A 23,567-nucleotide genomic window follows, 5' to 3' on the forward strand; every position below is an offset into this window, starting at 1 on the left:
CGATTTCTGAAGTTCTGTATTTAGATGTTAACTTTTCATAGCCTTCTGTAACAGTATTCATGGCACCAGCCTTGTCAAATGTTGTTCTAATATATATATGATGAATCTAATGGTAGACTGTATTAATGGTTATGTGATGTTAATGATTATATAATGGTAGACTGTATTAATGGTTATTTAATGTTAATGATAAATGTAATGGTAGACTGTAGTAATGGTTATGTAATGGTAGACTATATTAATAACAATGTAATGGTAGACTGTATTAATAACAATGTAATGGTAGACAGTATTAACAGTAAATGTAACGGTAAACTGTAGTAATGGTTATGTAATGGTAGACTATATTAATAACAATGTTAATGGTAGACTGTATTAATAGTAAATGTAACAGTAGACTGTAGTAATGGTTATGTAACAGTAATGGTAAATATAATGACTGGAAGCAGTGATGGTAGATTTAATACCAATGGTAAATATAATGGAGGATGTAATAGGAATGATAAATGTAGTGGTGATAGTACGCTTGTTCTTTTTGTGCTCTATGACTTAAGGGTTTGGATATTTTGTTGCATGGTCACAGAAGGGGAGCTCATATTTCTCTCTCTCTCTCTCTCTCTCTCTCTCTCTCTCTCTTTCTCTCTCTCTACTCCATAGAGCATTTTAAGGCATAGTTTTTCACTGAGGAAAGAGTTCCCAGGGGAAAGGGGTTAGTCATGAATGACCCCCCCTCCTCATGGCATGTCCCTAGAGAAAGTTCTGTCTTTTCTGGACGCTGGCCATGGATGATGAAGGACAGACAACGTTAATCTGATAATCATAACAACATTACGGCTGTCTCACAAGGCCTCAGACTTGGGCTCTGTGACACGCTCTGGATGCACACGGTAAACACTAAGCCAAACATCAGAGTGACAGCTATTGCCAAGGTCCCTGGCAGATTGGCTTAGCTGTAAACTTTCTACCTCACTAAGCCTAGTTGTAGATCTTCCTCCAATAAAATTATGTCTCCCAGGCGGTAAAATTACTGCGTTCTGTACTGAAGATTCACTATTGCTGAAACTCTTTTGGTGAGGCTTAGCATGGTAATGAGCCGTCAGTCTCTTTCAGGTCTAGGATCCTCAGGTATGGACATGGTCAGTGAGCTGTGATTCATTCATTGCTTACTTTCAGACGACTGTCCACGTGCAGAATGACAAGTGCTGGCAACAGAACTGTTCTGGCTGAACAAGACGCTCTAAACAGCTATTCATTAAGTCCCCCTCTCTCTCATCAGACATCTTAAAAAGAGATTAACAGATCCTGGAACAAACACACGTGCGTTCGTGCACGCACACACACACACACGCACACATACCTATACACACAAACACGCAGGGGGTGGGGGGGGGGGAGAGAGAGAGAGAGAGAGAGAGAGAGAATGAGAGAGAGATGGTCCATCCAAAACTCCATCCACGTTTAAAAGTAGGGGATACATTCTTTCAGGTAAAATCAGGAAAATTCAGATTATCCACACAGTTTGTACTTACACTGGTGACTGAGCGCTGTGCTATACCACAACGATAATTATTAGGGAAGGGAAGATCCAGAAAAGAGAGAGTCTGGATGAGAATCTATTGTTGTAAGTGTTTAAATATAACTGGGCTAGACACATTGGAGGAGTAGTATGCTCTTTTATAGCTATATATATAGCTATAATCTCTGACAAAAGCAACACTAAGGCACTGCGCGCACACACACACACACACACCATGTGAAGGGAGACATGCCCACAATCAGTCCCTCATGTTTCCCTCACGTGCCTCACTGTGATGCTCAGGGCTTGGGGTTCACTGGGAATGTGTATAAAGTCTGACCTGTGTACCATAATGTGTGAGTGTGTGTTTGTGTGTGTGTGTGTGTTCATGTGTGCATGCATCTGAGAGCAAAGGAATATATGTGTGTGTGTGTGTCTAAGACAAGGGAATGAGTGTGTGCGTGTGTGTGTGTCTGAGAGAGGCGGAAAGAATAAGTGTGCGTGCGTGTGTGTGTGTGTGTGTGTGTGTGTGTGTGTCTGTTTGACTGTGATATATGATGTACATGGTTTTCACAGGGGGAACATGCATGTCCACACTCGGCCCCCTTAAAGGCCATGTAAATCATTTGGGGGTCAGCAGTAATTGTTAAGATCACCCCCAACCCCCCATCCTCAACCCCTTTACAATGGGCCCCCAAGGACTCAGTCAATCTACACACTCACATGCACACAGACACACATGCACATGTGGAAACATAAACATGTGCACACTCTTCCAGACATGCACACACTCATGTGTACACACACATGCACACTCATACACACACACACACGTGCGGTTCTGTACATACATGCATTAAAGAGGCATTTTGACCACTTGCTCACTGATTTCCATTTACTGTATGTAGAGACTGGTAAACCTAAGGCTAAAACCCTAACTATAGACATCATTACAAAAAAAAACTAACAGGCCTGAGTGTTTTATTTATCTAGTGGGTACAAACAAAATTACCGCATGTCCTCACTTCATAGCAGGAGTGAGAAAATCCAGTATTTAAGGGCCGAGATCTCGCTGCTTTTGGTTATGACCACTTAATTACATGCTGTTTTTCACCTGGAAAGTCACTGTGTGCTCTCTTCAGCCAGAGACCACATGTTACCGGTGGACAAGAGACACCCTGGGACCTTGGCCCCTCTGAACTGGATTTTCACACTCCTGGTTTATAGGACATTCCTATATTTGTAATACTTGTAAGACAAACAAGTGCACAGATAACACACACACACACAGACACACACACACACACACACACACACAGTCACTGATTATCCACAGTTATTGTGGAGGCCTCAGCATGGGAGTTTGTAAGGGTTACTGACGTAATCCAAAAGTAGAATCCCAGCTCAAACACGCTGTTTCTCTCAAAAGCGACGGAACAAAACATTCCTCAAAAGTTGCGGGATGTTTGCTGCATGCGTGAAATGTTTTGGCCAGATATTGACTCCTCTCAGAACTAATTCTACATTCAGTCTTCACCCTGTTATAACAGATCTTATATTTCTGATACAATAAACACATACCCCTACATGTTCATACATTTCATTCTCCCTCAGAAAGCCATGAAGATCAAAACCACGTGTGCTGGAGATGTGAGGAGATGACAGCCAAAAGGTCCCGCAATGAATAATATTACATTAGCTAATCAAATTTAATATCATTAATTCAATGTTAAATGATAAAAAGGGGGAAAACATCCATTTTACTACTTTGTCAGAACATCTGAAAAATATTCACTTTACATTTTTGTTTTGGTTTAATTTAAGTTTCAGCTTGAGGGTTTTTGTGTGTGTGAGGGTGTGTGTGTATGAGTGTGTGTGTGTCTGTGTGTGTGCATGGGTTTGTATGTGAGTGTGTGTGCGTGTGTGTATGGGTTTGTGTGTGAGTGTGCCACATGTGGCTATAGAATGCTTTTTTAGCTTTTTTTTGGCACTGCCAAATCTAATGAGATGCTCACATGCCTGTCAGACAGCATTAAGGCAGTGGTTTAAACAGAGTCTGTTCACCAGGATCTGCCGGTGTGTGTGTGTTTGCATTTGTGCTTTGTGGTTGCAGTTTTGAGTTCCTTCGTGTGGTTTCAGGGGTCTGGACAAACAGACTCTCAGAGGGTCCTTCTAAGCGGCACTCTCAGACAAAACGGGAATTGTTTGCCTTCGCTTGTCCCGACAAACAGATGTGAGGTAAACAACAAAGCAACAACTGTTTGCTGCTGTCCAGTTTTCTTTATTCTCACTATACATGCAAGTCTCATGAGCAAAAATGATTTCTGGTCCACAGATGCACGTAATGTAGCTTTACAGTGACAGTCAGTGCTCTCAGATGCAGGTCATTTAATGTGTTGAGGTCCAATGCCTGTTTAGCCCTGCTCTCTATGAGGAAATAAAAACACAACCTGAGGCTGATTATAGAGGCATTTATGCTCTACTACTACCCCAATTGTGTATATGATAGAGAAAAAACAAACGAAAGCTTAAGTTTCTCTTTTTTTCCCTTTAAACCAGTTGTTCCTTACTCTGTATATTTGTTTCTGTTTTGTATTTAATGAATCACAGTGCTTTCTTCTTCTTCTTCTTCTTCTTCTTCTTCTTCTTCTCCCCCCCCCCTCTCTCTCTCTGTCTTTTAATGGTCCTCCTGTTACAGTAAACTGAAGAGGCATCTGGATTATGTGTTTTTGGGGGACAGTGTGTAGGACGGCTTTGCAAGAACAAAAGACAGAAACAGAAGAATGTGCCCCTCCTACCTCATCCCTCAGCCCCCTACAACCCTTTAACCCCCCCCCCCCCCCCCCCCCCCCCCCCCCCCCCCCCCAGGGGCAAATGCTTTAGGGATGCTTCTGGCACTCTGTGTGCTCTCTCTATCTCTCTCTCTCTCTCTCTCTCTCACTCTATCTCTCTCCTCTGGCTAAAAGTATACAGAAGCTTTTTTATAGATTAGGACAGCTACAAACATCAAAGAGAAAAACATGATAAGATACCTAGACACTTTCCTGACAAATACATTAAATCAGGGTTTTTTTGTATCATTAATTCTACTTTTTCACCTCCCTCTGGCCATCTGTGTTGTGGTTTACATTCGTTCAGTTGCTGTAAAACATGTGTTGTGTGACGCTGGACACAAGCGTGAGACAGCTTTTAACATTATTCAGAAAAGGGAACCATGTTGCTTAAGGTAATCTAAGATATTTAGGGAAACCATTCTCTAATTCAAATGAGCCCACCTTCACTGTGACTGAATGCAGTGTTTTGTGAACAGATCTTGGGTTGTCTGGTTAACTGGAGTGGCCCTTAGCACAGTAACCCAGAGAGAGTCCATGGCAAATAGCACTATCCTCTCTGGCTAGCTGCCACCCCTGATTAACATGCCTGGGGATATTCTTCTGTTAGATCATGTTTGATGTGCAAATTTCTCTTTTTCTTCCACACTTCCTGGACTTCTCCTCTTATTTTCCTTTTGTAAATAACTAATGTTTCAAACACCAGCAATGATGACAAGCTGGGATGAGAAAAAAAAAATTGAGAGAGTTCACCAAGGATGAATGTATAAACTATGTGGGGAATCCAGCAGAGAGTATTTCTTTCTTTCTTTCTTTCTTTCTTTCTTTCTTTCTTTCTTTCTTTCTTTCTTTCTTTCTTTCTGTCTTTTTCTTTCTTTCTTTCTTTCTAATACTTTTTATCTAATAATCTAATATCAAAAACAGATCCCCTCATCATATCTAACCCAGTGTTGAAATGCATATATTGGTCTTAGCCTATTGTAACTCTGTGCATGTGAGTGACAGCCTCACTGGCTGAGACTTCAGTACAAAAGGTAAACTGTTGGTGTTTCCATGAAGCAGACCTGTACGCTGACAGGGCACATGCTGTAGGTTTACCTCATAAAAGTCACACAAACTCTATCATCCATCGTCCAAACCATGACCATCTTTGGAATCCTGTCAAGGTGATTATGGTTTCTCAGACCCAGCCTCTCTGACTCTTTCACTTTATGCTCTATGGACTCCAGAGGCTACTGTCTCAAACCTAATTCTCTCTGTCTCCCCTCCCCCCCTTCTGTCAAGCTGAGAAAACCGTCTCAAATTTCAGCATCCACCTCCTAACAGCTTTTCAACTGTCCTCAGCCCTGCTAAGAAGGTGACTCTGTCTGCTCTCTCAACCACTCCACCTGACAGAACTGGAGAACCGGCCCACTCAACCACTCCACCCCACAAAACTGGAGAACCAGCCCACTCAACCACTCTACCTGACAGAACTGGAGAACCAGCCCACTCAACCACTCCACCTGACAGAACTGGAGAACCAGCCCACTCAACCACTCCACCTGACAGAACTGGAGAACCAGCCCACTCAACCACTCTACTTGACAGAACTGGAGAACCAGCCCACTCAACCACTCCACCTGACAGAACTGGAGAACCGGTCCACTCAACCACTCCACCCCACAAAACTGGAGAGCAAAGTGTCCTCTGTGTTTGAGAACTGCTCCAAAGCCATGTTAAGCCCATCACAGTCCTGCAGTCACACTTGTGGATCTGACAGAGAGTTTGGTCCTTAGGCTGTCACAGAAAGACCAGCTGACTCATGCATACATGAGTCAGATGGAATTGTGGGTCGCTGGCCTGTGTGTGCCACGCATGAGTTATCAAATGGCACAGTCTAGAGGTTTTGTGTGCATATGCAGCAGGCAGATACCACCATGAGACACAAACATGCCAACCGGGACACACAAACTCAGAAACACAACAACATACGTTCACGCATGTAACTTTCTTTAACTACCTTTTAATAAACCTGTTTATGTTTACAAGTGTGTTTTTTTGAGACCTAATGCTATCCATAAGCTTCCTGCTCAGTCCCTGCTACAAATCATGCCTTTCACTTCCCACTGCCAAATAAGGAGTGACACATATATAATAATATACAACAACGTGACATACTGATGGCTAAATACACCATGACAATGATACATGCAATTACATGTAATTAAACTAGTGTATGAAAGGAGAGATTTGACACACTAACAGGTAAAGGCAACATGCAACTGACAATTGTCACTGCAATATTCATACACAGGCAGACACACATACACACACACACACACACACACACACACACACTTATGAAAGGAGAGACTGGTAGCTTTGGTGGAGATGGAAGGTGATTATGACCCTTGGTGACCTTTGACACTTGGTGTGGATACTGTATACATGACCTATAGTTTACAGGGTCAGCTCTTTACAACTGAAAAACCAAACGCTCACATCTGCTGTAAACCATCAACCACAATTTATCAGTCATCTCTTACCAGTGAAATCTGTTTGTGTTGGAAGCATGTGCTGTCAGAGGAGTAATACAGTGATAGCCAGAGCAGCTTTTAAATGCATCAGCTAACCCTTTCAGTGCTCTTAACTTCACATTGCCATGGTGCAACTGAGAGAGGAGGACAGGACAGGAAGACAGGAAGACAACAAGATATGATCTCCAACGATCGCTGACAGCTTCTCTCACCGCACCCCTTTTGAAAATATTCTGCATGGGAGGCATCTGTGTTTGGATGGAAATCCCTCACAACCTTTAGAGTTCACATCAAAGCTTGCTTTTTGGTAATGCCAGGAAAAGTGACCCAAGTCCTACACCCCTCCCCCCAATCTTAAGCTGAGATAAAGATGTTTTTTAAAGGTTCACCATGTGGAGAGCCACAGTCAAATAATCTCATATTCAGATACACACATACACAGATCTATATCTGCCAGCGCAGTCAAGCCCCGTGGTTGGTACAAGAAAGGACAAGGCTGGTTCAAAACGGATCTATAGCAAAGGCTTTTTTGGTGTTAGACAGGTTATGTTAGCTACTAATATAATCAACTTTATAACAGGAATATAGCAATAATATAACATATAGCATATTGTAATAGTCTAGACTTAGTCACCGAGTAACCACCCCACTGTATCACTTTGTTCATGGCATTTTTCAACTCCAGTACGCAAAAGAGCATTAACCTGTCTGTGGTAATATTTCCATTACTAACTGAATAAATGAATGGCTTCTCTTTGTTTGGTTTAGTGTGTAAGTGGGTTAGGGAGTCGTTCTCACAGAAAGTATCAATCTGATCAGCTCAGAGCAGAAAAATGGGGCAGATGTTACAGAGTTAGTTATGTCATCCTCTGGACCTATGGGAATGTGTTTTAAATTCTCTCAGAAACAACTCATCAGCTGAAGCAAATTAGATTAAACCCCACATTCACTGAGCTTTCAGGTGGTGTTAGAAGAGAGAGAGCGAGAAGGACTGAGAGAGAGAGAGAGAGGCAGAGAGAGAGGCAGAGAGACAGAAAGAGAGAGAGAGCGAGAGAGAGGCAGAGAGAGAGGCAGAGAGACAGAAAGAGAGAGAGATGCCACACCAACAGCAGATTGTTTTATCTGAGTCATTGACCATGTTTGTAAGAGCTTTTTTTTTTTTCTTTGGTGGAACAAACAACAGGTAAATGACTCTGTAATTCATCCATACAAGTTGCTGGACTGTTCTAAAAAGTTGCACGTTGGTTATGTGAAGCTAATGGAGATGATTACATATTTAATACTCTCCAATAAATGCATATAATAAACTTGACTGATGACATCATCTCTGACATGTCACACAAGCCGTTTTTGGGAGTAATCCAGTTTATACCTCTGCCGAGCATCTCAAAACATCCTGTTTTGTTTTTATGAACCTATGGTCACGTAAAGCCCTCTGAGACGTTAAGCAGTGATATCAGGCTTTAAATAAACTTTAACTTAAAACAACGTGACACGTGACTACATCCAAGCACATCACTCAGGTGACTTTAAAGCAGAATGCAGGTGTTTGTTTACATTTGCAGTTGTGCATGCTTTGGTAAAATGGGGTTCCTTTGTTTCAGTGGAGAGGGGTGCCGAGAGGGGCCGAGTGGGGCCATGGAGGCTGGGGGGGTAGAAGAGTTACGAAAAACCCAGGCATTCTGGATGCTGGGCTGGTTCTCCCTTCTTCACGTCTCACGTTTCTCAAGAATGTAGTATAATGAGGAATTCAGTTTCAGATTTTCTCTGAGGGGTACCAGAAAAAAAAGCAGTTGGGGGGGTGGGGGTGGTTACAGAGGGATGGAGATATCTTGAAGATGTTGGGGGTCCGATGGGGTGGGGGGGGGGGGGGGGGGTGAAATGTAACTGTACGTACATTGAAATTACAACATGGCAACGACCCCTTGGTGAACTGAGTGTTTGATAGATTTTGGAACGTGTCAGAGTTTTCCACTGGGCGCTGCTTTTGATTAGTGCGTGACGGAGTGGTTCATTAAAAGCCATTAGTCATCTTTAGGAGCACACATAACCTTAAATGTCTATCAGCTTTTTGCTAAGATAAGCAAAACCTTATACAGCATATATACAAATACACAATCACACATTCTGTGTGTGTGTGTGTGTGTGTGTGTGTGATGTGTCTCTGAATTTGGCATTGAAAGGGCTCTACCTGAGAGAGAGGGAGAGAGAGAATCGTAGCTGAGATTAGCCTGCAGCCAGCTGTGCTTGTCCAGAGATATACTGAACCGTGGGGTTTTCCGAGCACACGTGCCAGGTTTTGAAAAAATAAACACAAGTTACAGACTTGAGAAGTATGATCCAGTTTTGAACACTTGAAACAGAAAGTTTGAGTGAGTGAACCTCATCTTACTTTCTCTGCTACAGAGGAGAGAGCACGAGAAAGAAAGAGAGAGACAGACACTGACAGAGAGAGAAAGAGAGAGAGAGAGAGAGAGAGAGAGAGAGAGAGGGGGACAGACAGACAGACAGACAGACAGAACACTAAAAAAGTGTTGTTTCTGTTTGGTCTGGTGACACACACACACACACACACACACACACACATCTGTCTGCTGCAAAGAGATACTCAGCTGGATAGTTTTTAAGTATTGCTAGCACTACATACTACATAGTTTGTTCTCAAAGAGAAACAGAAAGAGAGAGAAAGAAAGAGAGAGACAGAGACTGACAGAAAGAGAGAGAGAAAGAAAGAAAGAAAGAAAGAAAGAAAAAGAGAGAGAGAGAGACAGAGAGAGACAGAAAGAGAGAAAACATACAATTTTGACTTATTTGGCTAAAATGTAAACAGAGTAGAGCGGCTGGTCCCAGACTGAACATTAGGCTTAACTTGCGGTATTGTCAGTAACAGTGGTGTTTAGTCTTACCTGACTCAAAGCTTTCCTGTCCCTCTTTCAGTCTTCAGCTGACACAGACGTTAAAACGCAATCCGTATTCATCTCCAAAGAAGCATTCGTCCTGGCAGTCATACATGTGTGTGTGTGTGTGTGACGGCAGGGTGAGCTGATGTCTGCTTTTCTCTGATAGTGAAGTAAAGTCTTAGCTGAGAGGCACCAGGAGGTAAAAGTGACACTTGATTCCAAGAAACAGCTTTTCGCTGAATGCAAAGAAAGAAAGGAAACTGAACTCTGCCTCAGACCCCTAACATTTAGTACACTCTCTCTCACTCTCTCTCTCTCTCTCTCTCTCTCTCTCTCTCCCTCACTCACACTCTCTCTGACTCTCCACCTCTCCCCTGCTCTTCATCTTCCCAGTACCCTCTCTCTGTCTCTGTCTCTGTCTCTCTCTCTCTCTCTCTCTCTCTCTCTCACACACACACACACACACACACAATTTCTCTTTTACTTTGTCATCTTGGCTCTGAAACACATCAAAACTGTAAATTAAAATCCCTCCAAACCTCCCCTTGGCCAGTTGGCTTTGGTGTCTGGCAGCTTGACTAAAATGAAGAACTTGGAACGACCTCACTGCAAATTGTACAACTCTATTAACCATGCTCTGAGTACACAAAAACTCACTCTGCGAGAGGTTGTGGAGGAAACTTTACCCCCTCCCCAATGGTTCTGTGTCTACTTTAAGCTTAAATAATACTCTGTCTTTCTCTTTCCTTCACATATGTTCATACAGATTAATTATATATATTTTTTTGTTTTGAAAGGGACTCCCCCTTCCATTTTCTGTGAAGGGAATCTGCGAAAGGGCAGTCCTAGCCCATACACACATGCTCCAGTAGATAAGACAAAGGGCTAAAAACCCCACCCCAGTGCTGCCTCTGTCTGTGTGTGTGTGTGTGTGTGTGTGTGTGCAGTATGTCTTTCAGCACTTGTGATATGTCCTTCGTCCCCTGTCAAATGATAGTGTTGAAGCAGAAGTAAACAGATGTTTAAAAGCATGTAAATCTGCCTAAAAATGAAACACGTGGGAACATGTCTGTGTCTTTGGCTCTGCGTTGATCACACTCCATTCAGAAAGGTATAGATCAGCACAGTCACAGACTGCCTGGCATGAAACTGAAAGGTGAACATATACACCGGCTTGCGCAGACAGACAGACAGACACCCCGTCCAACCCCCCACCCCACACACACACACACACACACACACACACACAGGGGGGTTACTCAAATCTCAAATCGCTTATTTAGATATTATGTAACGTTTAGACTTTAATTTTGTTTGATACTGAATGAATACTATTTTCTTCCTGCCCCAACAGTTGACTCAGTTGCTTTTAAGTGCTTGGTTTCATATTCTGTATTTAATGTGCCCTGTATTTTTCCCTTGTAATGAGTAAAACATAATTACTTCAGATTGCAAACATCGGACATCGGCGCCTACACTTAAACTAACGTCACACTACTGCTCTCTGCTGTTAAAATAGAGGAATTACATGCTCGTTCAAACATAAGATGTGAGCAGGGAAACAGATCAACAGATAACAGGTATTTCCATCAAATTCATTCACTGTAATAAAGGGCAGTTTCTGCATCTTACACAGTTCATGAAATCTGACAGACATGAAACACATGCATGAAGACAGCCAAAGCAGTTAAAGAAAATGATATTTAATGTGAATATATGTCAGTAACACTCGGTGGTCTGGCATAATTCTTAACCTTTATTAGAGTCATCCGGAATATTTTTCAGAAGTAAATACAGGGTTTCACAAAACTCCCTTTTGTTATGAAACTGCTATCTAATGTTTTTTATAAAACTATAGTAATTACTCATATTGACCGATTATTAATGAATACAGTGATTGGATGGAGAATGATAACAGTCTTCAAATATTGGTGCCAGTTTAAAAATGATCAGCAACTCTATGAGGAACAGTTCTTCCTTCAAGTGATCCATAGATAAAAAGAGAAACAGAAAGAGAGAGAGAGAGAGAGAGAGAGAGAGAGAGAGAGAGAGAGCGCCCGAAATGAATTACCATGATGTTTATGGTTTGAATATTACTGACAAAAAAAAAATAACTTAAACTCGAGCCAGAGACACTCTGGGCTCCTGGCCAACACAGAGAGGAGAGGAGGAATGGGAGGGAGGGAGGAGAAAAGAGAGAGAGAGAGAGAGAGAGAGAAAGAGAGAAGGAAAGGGAAGATGAGGGAGGTCTAGCAAGGGGGTTTGAGAAGCCAAAAGCAGATGCCCGACAGTTTTAACCCTTACTCTACCACGCTGGCAAACTTTCAACCACCATGTCCTCTTCAGGTTTCCTTTTCCGTGGCTTTGCATTCCGGTTTATAACAGACACAACATTTACTATCTCAGAGACTGAAAAAAAACCATTCTTGTATATAACAGACACAACATTGAAAAAAACACTGAAAAAAAACATTAATCATTTATCTGTGCAAACTATCGAACAATGGTTTACAAATTCATTTCTATGTATCACAGCTAAATAGTTCGTCATCATTTGCTTTTTGGTTCTTTAGTATTGTCATCAACACGGTTCAAAATAAAACACACCTCTACACCTAAAGTAAACATATTTGCTGTAACCCAGGACACAGGCCAAGCGTAAAAATGTATTTGCTGTAATGCAGGACACAGGTTATATTTAAATGCATTTGCTGTAATGCAGGACACAGGCCAAGCGTAATTGTATTTGCTGTAATGCAGGACACAGGTTATGCGTAAATGTATTTGCTGTAATGCAGGACCCAGGCCAAGCGTAATTGTATTTGCTGTAATGCAGGACACAGGTTATGCGTAAATGTATTTGCTGTAATGCAGGACACAGGTTATGCGTAAATGTATTTGCTGTAATGCAGGACACAGGCCAAGCGTAATTGTATTTGCTGTAATCCAGGACACAGGTTATGCGTAAATGTATTTGCTGTAATCCAGGACACAGGTTATGTGTAAATGTATTTGCTGTAATCCAGGACACAGGCGATGTGTAAATGTATTTGCTGTAATCCAGGACACAGGCCATGTGCAAATGTATTTGCTGTAATCCAGGACACAGGCCATGTGTAAATGTATTTGCTGTAATCCAGGACAGGCCATGTGTAAATGTATTTGCTGTAATCCAGGACACAGGCGATGTGTAAATGTATTTGCTGTAATCCAGGACAGGCCATGTGTAAATGTTTTTGCTGTAATCCAGGACTCGAGTGGCCCTGTTCTCTTGCACTGCTCCTCAGACCCTGCGTAAAGGCACATCCACATCCAAAGAATCTTCTGTCTGTTTAGTGAGCAGCTCTGATTGCACTAATTGAGAGACACATCTGATTTAAACTTATATGAGGAGTCTGGCACATGCACATGCTGATCGTCCCCACAGGTCAGCGTATCCCTGTGTGTTGCCAAGAGCAACTGATTATAATCCTGTGTCCTCTGTGTCTTGATAGGTGTTGAGCCATCCTTTGGCAAAACCAGTTTCTTATGAAATTAATAAAGTCTTTATTAGTTCTTTACAAAGTAACAAAACGCAGGACAGATGGAATGTCAGTTCACTGACTTTGTGAGAGCTGGCATCTGAGGAAATAATAAAAGAAAGAGGCAGTTCTTTAAAATATATTTAAGACAGCAAAGTTTTCTGAGCTTAAAAAAAAAAAAAAATAGCTGACACATTGGCAACGCATGAAAGTAACAAAAACCTTCACAAAGACTGGACATGTAAGTGGAATAGAAAATGCAGCTGTTATAAAATTTGAGAAATAACTTGAGTGTGCTTTATTTGTTTTTGTGTAAGATCAGACCAGATACAAGCAAAATGCACAGAAAGTCCATCTCTTAGAGTTGACAAACCTTTAATGACCATTTAAGAACACGCTAGGAGGAGAGAAATGTGACATAATTGTCAAGCATAACAGGGGCACATGCATATACTGTACTGTATAAGGATTATGGAGCAGTGTGTACTCAGACTGCAGATAACAAAAGGACATGGGTAAGCCTTGATACAGACAGGCTGTATAACAGTGTGTATGTACATGAACTATCTTACAGATAACAGGGGCTCATGGATAAATTCACCTTCATATGGGCTGTGTAAAAAGCTTTATCTGTTGGAAAGTGATGCGTTAGGTATACCAGCTTAATGACAGTTTAATAATGAAATGCTGATTGAAAGCTGGTTGTTATTGCATTCGATAGAACGTTATCATTTGTAATGAGAATGACTGACAATGCCATTTTCATACAGTGCAGCAGTGAAAGTGAAATGGTGTTTTCTGGAGACTTAAGCACAGGACACAGGGTTTGAGCTGTGAGACTAAGACTGTGCTGACGTCTCAGCTGGACTCACCCCACTGACGGACTGGGCGCACGCTACCAGACTGAAATACAAACGGAACAGGACACAGTCCAGACAGACACAGAGAGGTGCATGCTGACAGACAAGAGACAAGCCTACAGACAGACAAAAGTACAGACAAACTGACTAAAAAAAAAAAAAAGACAGGAAGAAACTAAACGATTTTCTGGGGCGAAAAGACACACAAAGTCGATGGACAGAGATAAACGGGCAGTTCAAGGTTGTGTTCAGCATGCAACTGCACCTGCCTTTTCAGTCTCTTCTGGGAAAAAAAAAAAGACTCTCTGACCACCTCCAGCACAACATGTGTGCTGTGATAGAACAGATGGTTTGGAAATCGGCTCAGTACTGCCCGGAGACTGACGGAGACTCTACTCAGCCAGAGGGAGGTACTCCTCTGCAAGTCAGGTATAAGTCTGATCTTTTATACTGAATGGGGATTCTCCGTAGATAAGTCCTAAACTGCCCGTTTCTCATCTATGTACCAAGCTGATAAGGTGTGAAAACCCAAAGCAAAAACATGAAGAGCAGCTATAAACAAACATTTAATATAAAGTTTACACAACAACTTTTTCCATTAGGCAATGATTACATATATAATACGGTTTGATGCACTAAAAGGACAAATGTCAGTTAATAATGACAAGGTGCCTTGTGTTTTCACGCTTAACTTTTGTTATGCTGGGCATTATATGGGCAAACCCTTCACTTTTCAGTGCCAAGGCTGAAAATCTTTGCTATGTATCTCACTAACCTATAAACATAGCCCGGATTATCTTGAGGAGCTCTCTCTGGAGTGAAGCAAAGCACACAGACTGAGATCTACTGGGTCAGAGTACAGGTGGGTATGGGAAAGGGAGCAGGTTAGCGGTTTTTGACGGGGATATCCACTCCAGTCTGAGGTATGAGCAGCCAACCATTATAATGGGCAAAAGTTTAGAAACGTCCTAACTACAAAAGGGAGTCCCGGTCCATCTGCCTGGGGAAGGCAAGAGCCGAATTCACACTTGAGGAAAACAACACTTTGCGTTATTTCATGTTATGGCGACTCCGAACGCCTCTAAAGTAGAGCGAGAGCAGTTACAGTGAGCATATAGACCAGCTTATATAATGTTCACAGTTTGACGGTGATAGGACCAACATACTGTTCCCATAACCTCGAACGGGAGAGCACGGATCCTTTTTCGGATGAGCTCCTAAGAAAGAAAGGACACGGACATCAACAATGCATCCGCGGAACACGGCTCTTTGTCACCCAATTTGCGTTAAACCTCAGCAATTCTAACATCCGGGATATGAAACATGACCAAAGACGTGGAATGTTAGACATTTTTTCCTCTAGGGTGCCGTAATGAAGGAGTAAAAAGCACCATGATTGGTGGATGCAGGCAAGAAGAAATCTAAAACCACCGGAGAGGTTTAGCATTCGGATCTAAGACGATCAAGGAGCATCAAACGGCTTTTCCATACAGCGAAAAGGTCGAACTCGGTGTATTATAAAAGGAGCGTGATTCGTCGACTTTCATGAAATGCAAGGTATTTAAATAGAACAAAACGTAATGCAGTCTATATCCATGGAGCTAAAAGTGCACAATGGTGTTTGCAATGTGTGGCTCTCAGACAAACTTAGAGCGGCACTCCTTGTTTGACAGCCGGGAGACCAATAGAAATTTCCATAGAGCCAGCTGCGTTATAGAAGGGCCAATGAAAAATAGAATCATACGGGTCCAATTAAGGTTAGGCTGTTGTTGCAGGCGGCCAGTGCTAAACTTCACCAAATAATAGCTGTTTGTATTTTGGCTGCTGCAGTAGCCATTTTAGGTAAGTAGATCTTTTAACTTTTATTTGTAATGTGTGAGGGAGAGACGAGTCTCGGTTTGTAGCGATGTGGTTGGCTAGTCCCGAACGCGTGCATCCCTCATGAATGAACTGCTCTGGTCTTGTGCTTTAGTAGGATTAAGAAATTGCACTCAGTTTTTTTCCGACTCCCACCCCCTCTAATTTTTTATGCATTTTTCTAAACTGTCATGGCGTTTTGTGTCCTTGGAAATAAATGCGGGTTGAAGCGCAAGGTTCGCTGACTGATGTTCGGACCGGTGTGTGCCACTCAGGTAGGTGAGGTCGCATTGTGGGGTAGCGGAGATGTTCCTGCGAGGAGTTTGAGGGGGTGTTCACACGTGTAAGGTCTGGAATATAGCACGCCGTTGCAGTGACATTAGAGTTAGCAAGCTGGCTAGCTCGGCACATAGCTAATTTAAACGGGACACGGTGCTGCCGATGTAGTGGGGGTTTTTTGCCAAGGAGGATGTTTGCCTGTTATTTAACGTAAAGCATCCTGAACCTAATCACAAGTGTACAGGGGAAGACAGACCAACTTGTCACAAATTGGTTCTTTACAGAGCGGGTCTACTGTATCGCTTAAAAGAAGGCCTTTGTAATTATGCTGTTTCATAGGCATTTTTTTAATTTATTGCGATACGACGCGTTTGTTAAAACTACATCGTTCTCTGTCCAGCCCTACCGGGACGTAATCATACAGGTAGCCTGTCTATCAAGGCTTGCCTTGAACGCCATCCCTTACCTGGGGTGCCGAAGTAAACCTCAACACAGCCTGAAACTGAAGTTTGAGCGCTGTCTGCTTTGGCACATCTGATGTTACATTTGAATTTGTGGATGTAAGAAAAGGAAAGGAAAAAAAAGACGTTATACATTTGTCCAGTGTTTTACCACTTGGCGCGAACTTCAGTGTGACATTCCTTATAATTGGGTACATTGATAGGTGGTTTTGTTTGAATGCCGAACAGGTGGACATAGTTGGGATAGGAGTCCTGACCTTGGCTTTTAACCCCGCCCCCCACCTGTACTGTCAGCTCACTAGAAAAGATTTTCTTTCTCTCTTTTCTTTTCGTTTTTTTTCTCCCTCTCGTACGCCGTGATCATAGGGAAACCCGATCCATCCTCAGAAAGACCTATAGGAGCAGTCTACTCATAGATGCAGTGTGGAAAAATAAAACCTCACTTGGTTTTGGACAGAACCTTGCTATGAGATTCAACCCTCTCTGTCTCTTTAGTATATGTTTATATGTCTCTTTAGTATTATCTTTATATGCCACTTTAGCCTGACCACAGCTGTTAGTCTGAACACACAGTCAGCACTAAACTTGCATAAGTCAATGTCATCACAAAGTCAGAATTCTATACTGATTGTCTCTATGAGCTTAATTCCTAATGTATATTAACTATGCATGACTGTATCTTCAGAAAGAGCAGAAATTTCAGTACTCATGAAAAAACTTACTTTGGGGCTTTTTTTAACTATCCCAAAATCCATTGCTATGGACCTAGACACAGAGCAAAAAGTGTGTAGTAGAATAATTAAATTTTTTTTTTTTTTAAAAAAAAGAAAGAACGGCACAAAAGGACCACAAAAACCCAAAACCGGTATGTCAAGAATTATGTCACAAAATAGGGGTGTTTTCGTAAGACAGCTTAGTTATGCACAACTGCATGGTTTATAGGTTTGATTGACAGGAAATCTGTCCAATGACATTCTATCACCTGTGTGTTTACTTTCTGCACACTGTATGTTTGGCTGTTTCATCACATCAGAATGTTCTCCCATGTTTAGTTGTCTTTGAATTTCATATGGATTTTTAAGGGTGTCAGTAATTTTGGCACCTCTCTTTTAGAGAAAAGAAAATATTGCTTTTTGTGAAATGCTTCTTTTTCTGATTGAGTGTCTGTGTCACTGTACAAAAGGACATGCTGTACTTTTCCCATATATATGAGAGTAAAGTGTGGTTCATCACCAGTGTTGTGTGTATTGTTTTTTGCCACTCTATATAAAGGGTTTCATTAGATTTAGAGGTGTATGTTCAGGTTGAAAACCTGTTGAAGTTGCAGTGTACTGATGTTGCTATCAGGCAGTTGCACTAGTCATAAGAGACCACACTTAAATACATTTGTAACTTCACTGTTTGTTTAATGTAGTTCTCTGATGTTGTGTGCTTTTATCTCTCAGACATATTTAAAACACAGCTGTGGGGTAAGTCATATAGTTTTGGGTGTTGTAGGCAGGAAGCTGCTCTCTGGAGACCCTGTGCTGCCATGGCTGGTGTAGTTGACAAGAGCAGTACCTGTGACTTTGAACTGATTGAATTCAGTGAGTCTATCCTTGCTTTGATTTTGGTCGGGCCTGTTGGGTATGGTTCGTTATCCCTAGGCAACCAAACTATTGTCCAGTGCTCTATCAGTGTTTGTTCCGGTTCAGGCTCAGAAGACTACATCAAAACGTAGTAACTTGGCAACACAGTGGACACACTCGATGGCCTTTTGACCAGTGTAGAAAACTTGACAGAGTACGGTTGACCCATCCATTTTCATGATCTCGGCCTCCTCTCCATGCCTTTTGACATTTCACTGGTGGTGTGGTTTCAAACAGTGTGCTTCACGTGCAGTGCAGCAGTGGACCAATCAGAAGTCAACAGCCCATCGTCCCCCTTGTTTCTTTATCCTCATTAGTTCTGGGCTCTGAGATCTTTTTCTGATCTGCTTTTTTGGCTCTCTTTTAACTCAGCAGTGTGTTTGTAACACTTATCCAATCTTAAACTTGGTCAGGTAAGAAATATACCTGATCACTTTTGGCCTCATAGGTGATGTGGTAATTTGATAAAGCAATAAAGATGTGTGTTCTTCTCTCTCTCTCTCTCTCTCGCTCACTCTCTCTCCTCACACAGATGCAGTTGTGAGGTTACAGGGGAAAAACATGAAAATTCAGAAGAAAGATAAGCAGGTTGGTATACCACATCTGGTTCTTTTACTCAAAGTTCTGCTTTCTCTTTCTCTCTCTCTCTCTGTCTCTCTCTCTCTCTCTCTCTCTCTATCTTTCTGTATGTGCGTTGTAGTCTCTCAATCTCTCGCACTTACCTCATGGGGAATAAATAAAGATGAGTCATTATGCTGTAATCATATACTGCCATGGCAGACCACAGCGTTAAACATTTTTAAAGATCCTATTCGCAAAAGTTTGTCTCTTTTGTCCCGCATACTAGTAGAACACCCAGATATATGTTTTGGTTGCTTCTGCTGGTTCGGAATAGATTTTTCTATTTGGTTTGCGTGCTGGAACTTCTGTTTGAAGTATATTGTTGTTTAAATTGCACCTACAATTTTAATGCTGCTGAAACACAAACATATTTCTAAGAATATGTTTAATTTAATCTGAAGAATATCCTTTCATTATCCTGCCAGTTGGGAATTAAAGCCGTTATGTGTGATTAAGGTTAGGATTGTCAGCTTTTACAGTGATGTTGTTAAGATACATTCTGGCATTTTAAAGCAATGCTGTAAGTTATTTGAGTATGTCCACATTGTTATTGCACATTTAAACAGTCTTTAGTCTGTAATTACACTGTGAAGACAGGGTGATTTAGTAGAGTAAGTTGTGATTGTGTGTGGTCTGTTAGCTTCTTGACTTTGTCCAGCGAGTCTGTGCTGTGTGCACTGATCTTGGGTCTTTCTCAGGCCTGTCTCAGGCCTGTCTCTCCTCCGTCAGCAGAGATGAGGAATGTCAACATCACAGACAGGTCATGGCTGAAACGAGATAACTTCTCACTCTGCTTGCTTCCCACTTAAAACCCACCAATGAGACTGTTTTTATTTTGCAATACTGGGTTTACGAAAGTGTTCTGAGGTTATTCATATCTTACCTGCGGAAGTAGCAAAAGAGGAACAGTGAGGTTCAATTTGAACCAGATTCAGTTTGTTGATAGTGTGACACAGGGCTGAAAGGGTTGGGGTTTATTAGTGTTGTGACACAGGGTTGACTGGGTTAGAGTTTGTGGGCATTGTGACACAGAGTTGATTGTGTTGGAGTACGTTGTTGTTGTAAGTGTGTTGACACAGTGCTGACTGAGTTGGAATATGTTGGTGTTTTGATTGTGTTGACACAGGGCTGACTGGGTTGGAGTATGTTGGTGTGATAAGTGCATTGACACAGGGCTGACTGGGTTGGAATATGTTGGTGTTTTGACTGTGTTGACAAAAGATTGGGTGGGTTGCAGTTTAGGCACATTTCCATCACAGGAACTTTTTTTTTGTTGTTGTTGCATGAGAATATGTGAAGTGTTTCATGTGTCGCTTTCAGGAACCATCTAGTTCCTGTACAGAAAAGTTCTTGATCTCTAAAAAGTTCTCAAACCTTGTTGGGAAAGTGCCTTTTGTCACTGATAAAGGTCTGACTGTGTGGGAGTTTGTTGGTGTGTTGATACATGGCTGTCTGCATGGATGTTTTTTGGTGTATTGACACAGGGTTGACTAGGCTGGAGTTTGCTGGTGTGATGACACAGGATTGACTGGATGGGAAGTTATTGGTGTGTTGACACAGGCTTGACTGCATTGGAGTTTGCTGTTGTGATGACACAGGGTTGACTGTGTTGGAGTTTGTTGGTGACACACAGAGTTTTTCTTTGGTTGATCATAGTTTTTTTCTTCATTAAGGTTAATTATCTGCATTGTGTACTGTTTTGACAAGGTTACATGTTCTGTTCAGCGAAGCTTGTGGTTGCCTTTTCACGGTTCCTAGCCTGTGGAGAGACATGGGAGCCAGGGATTTTAACCGGTGTTCTTTATAATTCAAATTTTGATTTTGTGGTTAACATAGGGCTGCCTTTCTGAAAGTGTGGAGTATGTGTAAGAAAACACATGGATGGCTTGGAGATATGATAGTTCATGTGATTTCTGAAGAGTTTTTTTAATGAATGTATACAGCTATGCAAATATTATTAAGCCTGTGGGAATTGGTGAAAACCCTGGGAATAACCTGATGCTCATTAAGTTTGGTGGAACAGCACCTCCTACTTTGTCTCCATCAACATTAGTTTGACCTAGAAGAGGTCACAATTTGTGAGGCTCTATGGACACACACACACACACACACACACAAAGTTGTTTCAGGGAATGTAGTAATGTGATCAAACTGTTTTCATTTTAATTAAGTTTTAATGGTCTGATCAAATCTATTAAAAAAAAAGAACCTTATTAGTGTTGATGTGTGAAAACAAACGTTTCTCTCTTACCAAGAGAGACAAGACATTACTGCTGCTCCCCTGACCAGCCTCTCATTCATCTGTGCTTTGTCAATCACAACAAAATGCAGTGAATTGCTTGTTTTTAAAATTCTTTATTTTGGACCTTTTCTGCTGACCAGCTAGAGACTTGGCTGGTGGATTTGGCATTCTTACCACACATGCTTTATTTGTCACTATTGCTGTGTCAAAAGAGGACAGTTTTGTGAATTTTTAAACTCTTGTAATTGGAGTCGATCCATTGAGAAGGCTCATTTGTTCCTCAGTGTGCCGTGCTGGGGCAGTATGATGGTGTTCCATGGTGAGGCAGACCTGGGGAAAGGTGGTACTTACATACCTTTTGTCAAGGGCAGTGACACTGACCAGAGGAAAAACCAAACCCATCAAAACCCCAGCCCTGCCTTCACCAAGCTGCCTTCACATCATCACTGTCCCACCAAGGGTTTCCAACCAGGAACTCCTCAAACGTACTGTTTGAAATTAAACCAAATCTAAAATTGTACTGAAGTTGTAATGGCTAAAACACAGTGGTCTGAAAGGTCCTAACTGGGCTCCTGCTGTCTGTTTTCAAGCCCTTATGAGATTCTCTCCTCTAGATCTGCAAGACTGTCAAAGTCGCGGTAATTCTCTGAATTGGAAACCAGTGTTTGGTTGTAGCCAGAAGTTATTGAGAAAATTGTCTGGATTTGGTGAATTGCTCTAGTTCGTAGAACATTAGTTACACAGTTACTACACTACCCCTACTGACAGTTTCAATTAACGCAACTCAGAACATGGAGCTAGGCTATGGACAGCTTCCCTGTCTGTGCCCTTGTAATCTTGTTGCTTACCAGCCGCTTATTGCAAATTAGGTGGTATAACAACCTGATTTGAACTGATATTTCATAATATGACAGTATAAAATTTATGAGTCACGCTAACTGATTTTTAGTGATGTGCACCAAATCAAAACAACATCTCCACTGCAGTTGCAGACCAACTGATAGCACTGACAATCACGGATCCCCAGAGATTTTCTGTGACCTTGTCAGGACCCTCATTTACAGCCTGAGTTCTGTGAGGTTCATGTGTTGTAAAAATCGATGACTTACTGTTGTGCTAACTCACTCAGAAACGATCAGATTTCAGTTGTAGGCCTAAGTTCACCGAACCACTGAAGTTACAGAGGATTTTGTGGCACAATGCTACAAAAATGCTGTCCTGCAAACACAGATCAGTTTGAATCGGAGTATTATTGTGTAGTTGTGATTTGCTTTATGTGTTTAGGTTATCTCCAGCGACCAGCATAAGGACATTTTTGGCTATCGAAATGTTGAGGTTGATGTAAAATATGTGGAGATTTAGTTACTTCATCTGGTCTTTAATTTTCATGAAGATACATTGAGATTTAGTGGGTTTTTAATGCTTCCTTGTGTATTTTTTGGAAATTAAGGATTGAAAAAGAGGTACTGTATTCTTTCTCCTGAGAGAGGGTTTTTGGTTGTCGTGTAAAAATTAGTCTGACCAGTGTGTATGCATCTTCCTTCCTTCCGTGTCACATGATTTTAACAGGGACTGTGACACATGCCCTCTCCTTCTGAACTCCTGTCCGACTGGCCCAGGTGTGTTCAGGTGATAGCTTTGGAAAGGTTTGTGCTGAGTTTAGTGACATGTCTGTATTTAGTGGGCGCTTCTATTTCCTTTGTTACATTTTTGAATTTGGGACTGGAGAGTTTGACAGTCCTTGAACGTTTTCTTTCATAGTTAAGTGTGGGAACCCAGTATTGGTGGAGGGACATTTTACTGTGTCATGTAGGTGTATATGGATGTGCTTTTTTTGGGAAGGGTGTAGGCGAAATCGAAATGGTCGTTGATGTTCAATAAACTGGAACCTAACCATGTGGCAGTGAGTGTGTGTCCCGGTGAGTGTGTGTGTGCCAGTGAATGTGTCTGTCAGTGTGTGTTTAAAAGGGTGGAGGAAATAGCTGAAAGGTGTATGTTGCGTACCCGTTTGCTGTGCCAGCGTGTTTTTGTTGCTTGTTCTTTTTTCCTTCTGCAAAGGCGTTAAAGCCAGCGTGGAGAGGTGTATATGTGTATGGTAAGAAAAGAGATGCTAGAATGAAGTTGGCACCTAAGGAGTCCAGCATATGTGGAAAGGTGTGCATGCATATGGTAATGGGAAAAATGCTAGACTGAGCTGCCTATGGCCCGGTTACAGCCGTCGCAGTCAGAAGCCACTATTGATTCATAGGGAATTTGATTGGAGCCTATGTGTGTGCATGCGCACGTGTGTGATTTTGTCTCTGCACAGTTGGGGGATTTGCCTGGCAAGCGT

The 23,567-nt window shown here is 41.8% G+C and overlaps 2 protein-coding genes across 3 annotated transcripts in view; one reads left to right on the plus strand and one right to left on the minus strand.

Moving 5' to 3' along the window:
• ripor3 (RIPOR family member 3) overlaps positions 1-9,846 on the minus strand; it is a 41,017-nt gene extending 31,171 nt beyond the window's left edge. Inside the window, exon 1 of one of the 2 annotated variants that reach the window (XM_030780277.1) lies at positions 9,773-9,846. The gene's annotated coding sequence lies outside the window, so the exon portion shown is untranslated. The remainder of the gene's footprint in view (positions 1-9,772) is intronic. The other variant, XM_030780278.1, reaches the window with a different exon arrangement.
• Positions 9,847-18,917: 9,071 nt separating this feature from the next.
• chd6 (chromodomain helicase DNA binding protein 6) overlaps positions 18,918-23,567 on the plus strand; it is a 60,283-nt gene continuing 55,633 nt past the window's right edge. Inside the window, exon 1 of the mRNA XM_030779104.1 lies at positions 18,918-18,960. Within this exon, the coding sequence (XP_030634964.1) occupies positions 18,934-18,960 (27 nt within the window). The 5' untranslated portion in view covers positions 18,918-18,933. The remainder of the gene's footprint in view (positions 18,961-23,567) is intronic.

This window comes from Chanos chanos, chromosome 7, assembly GCF_902362185.1.
Source record: "Chanos chanos chromosome 7, fChaCha1.1, whole genome shotgun sequence".
Lineage (NCBI taxonomy): Eukaryota > Metazoa > Chordata > Actinopteri > Gonorynchiformes > Chanidae > Chanos > Chanos chanos.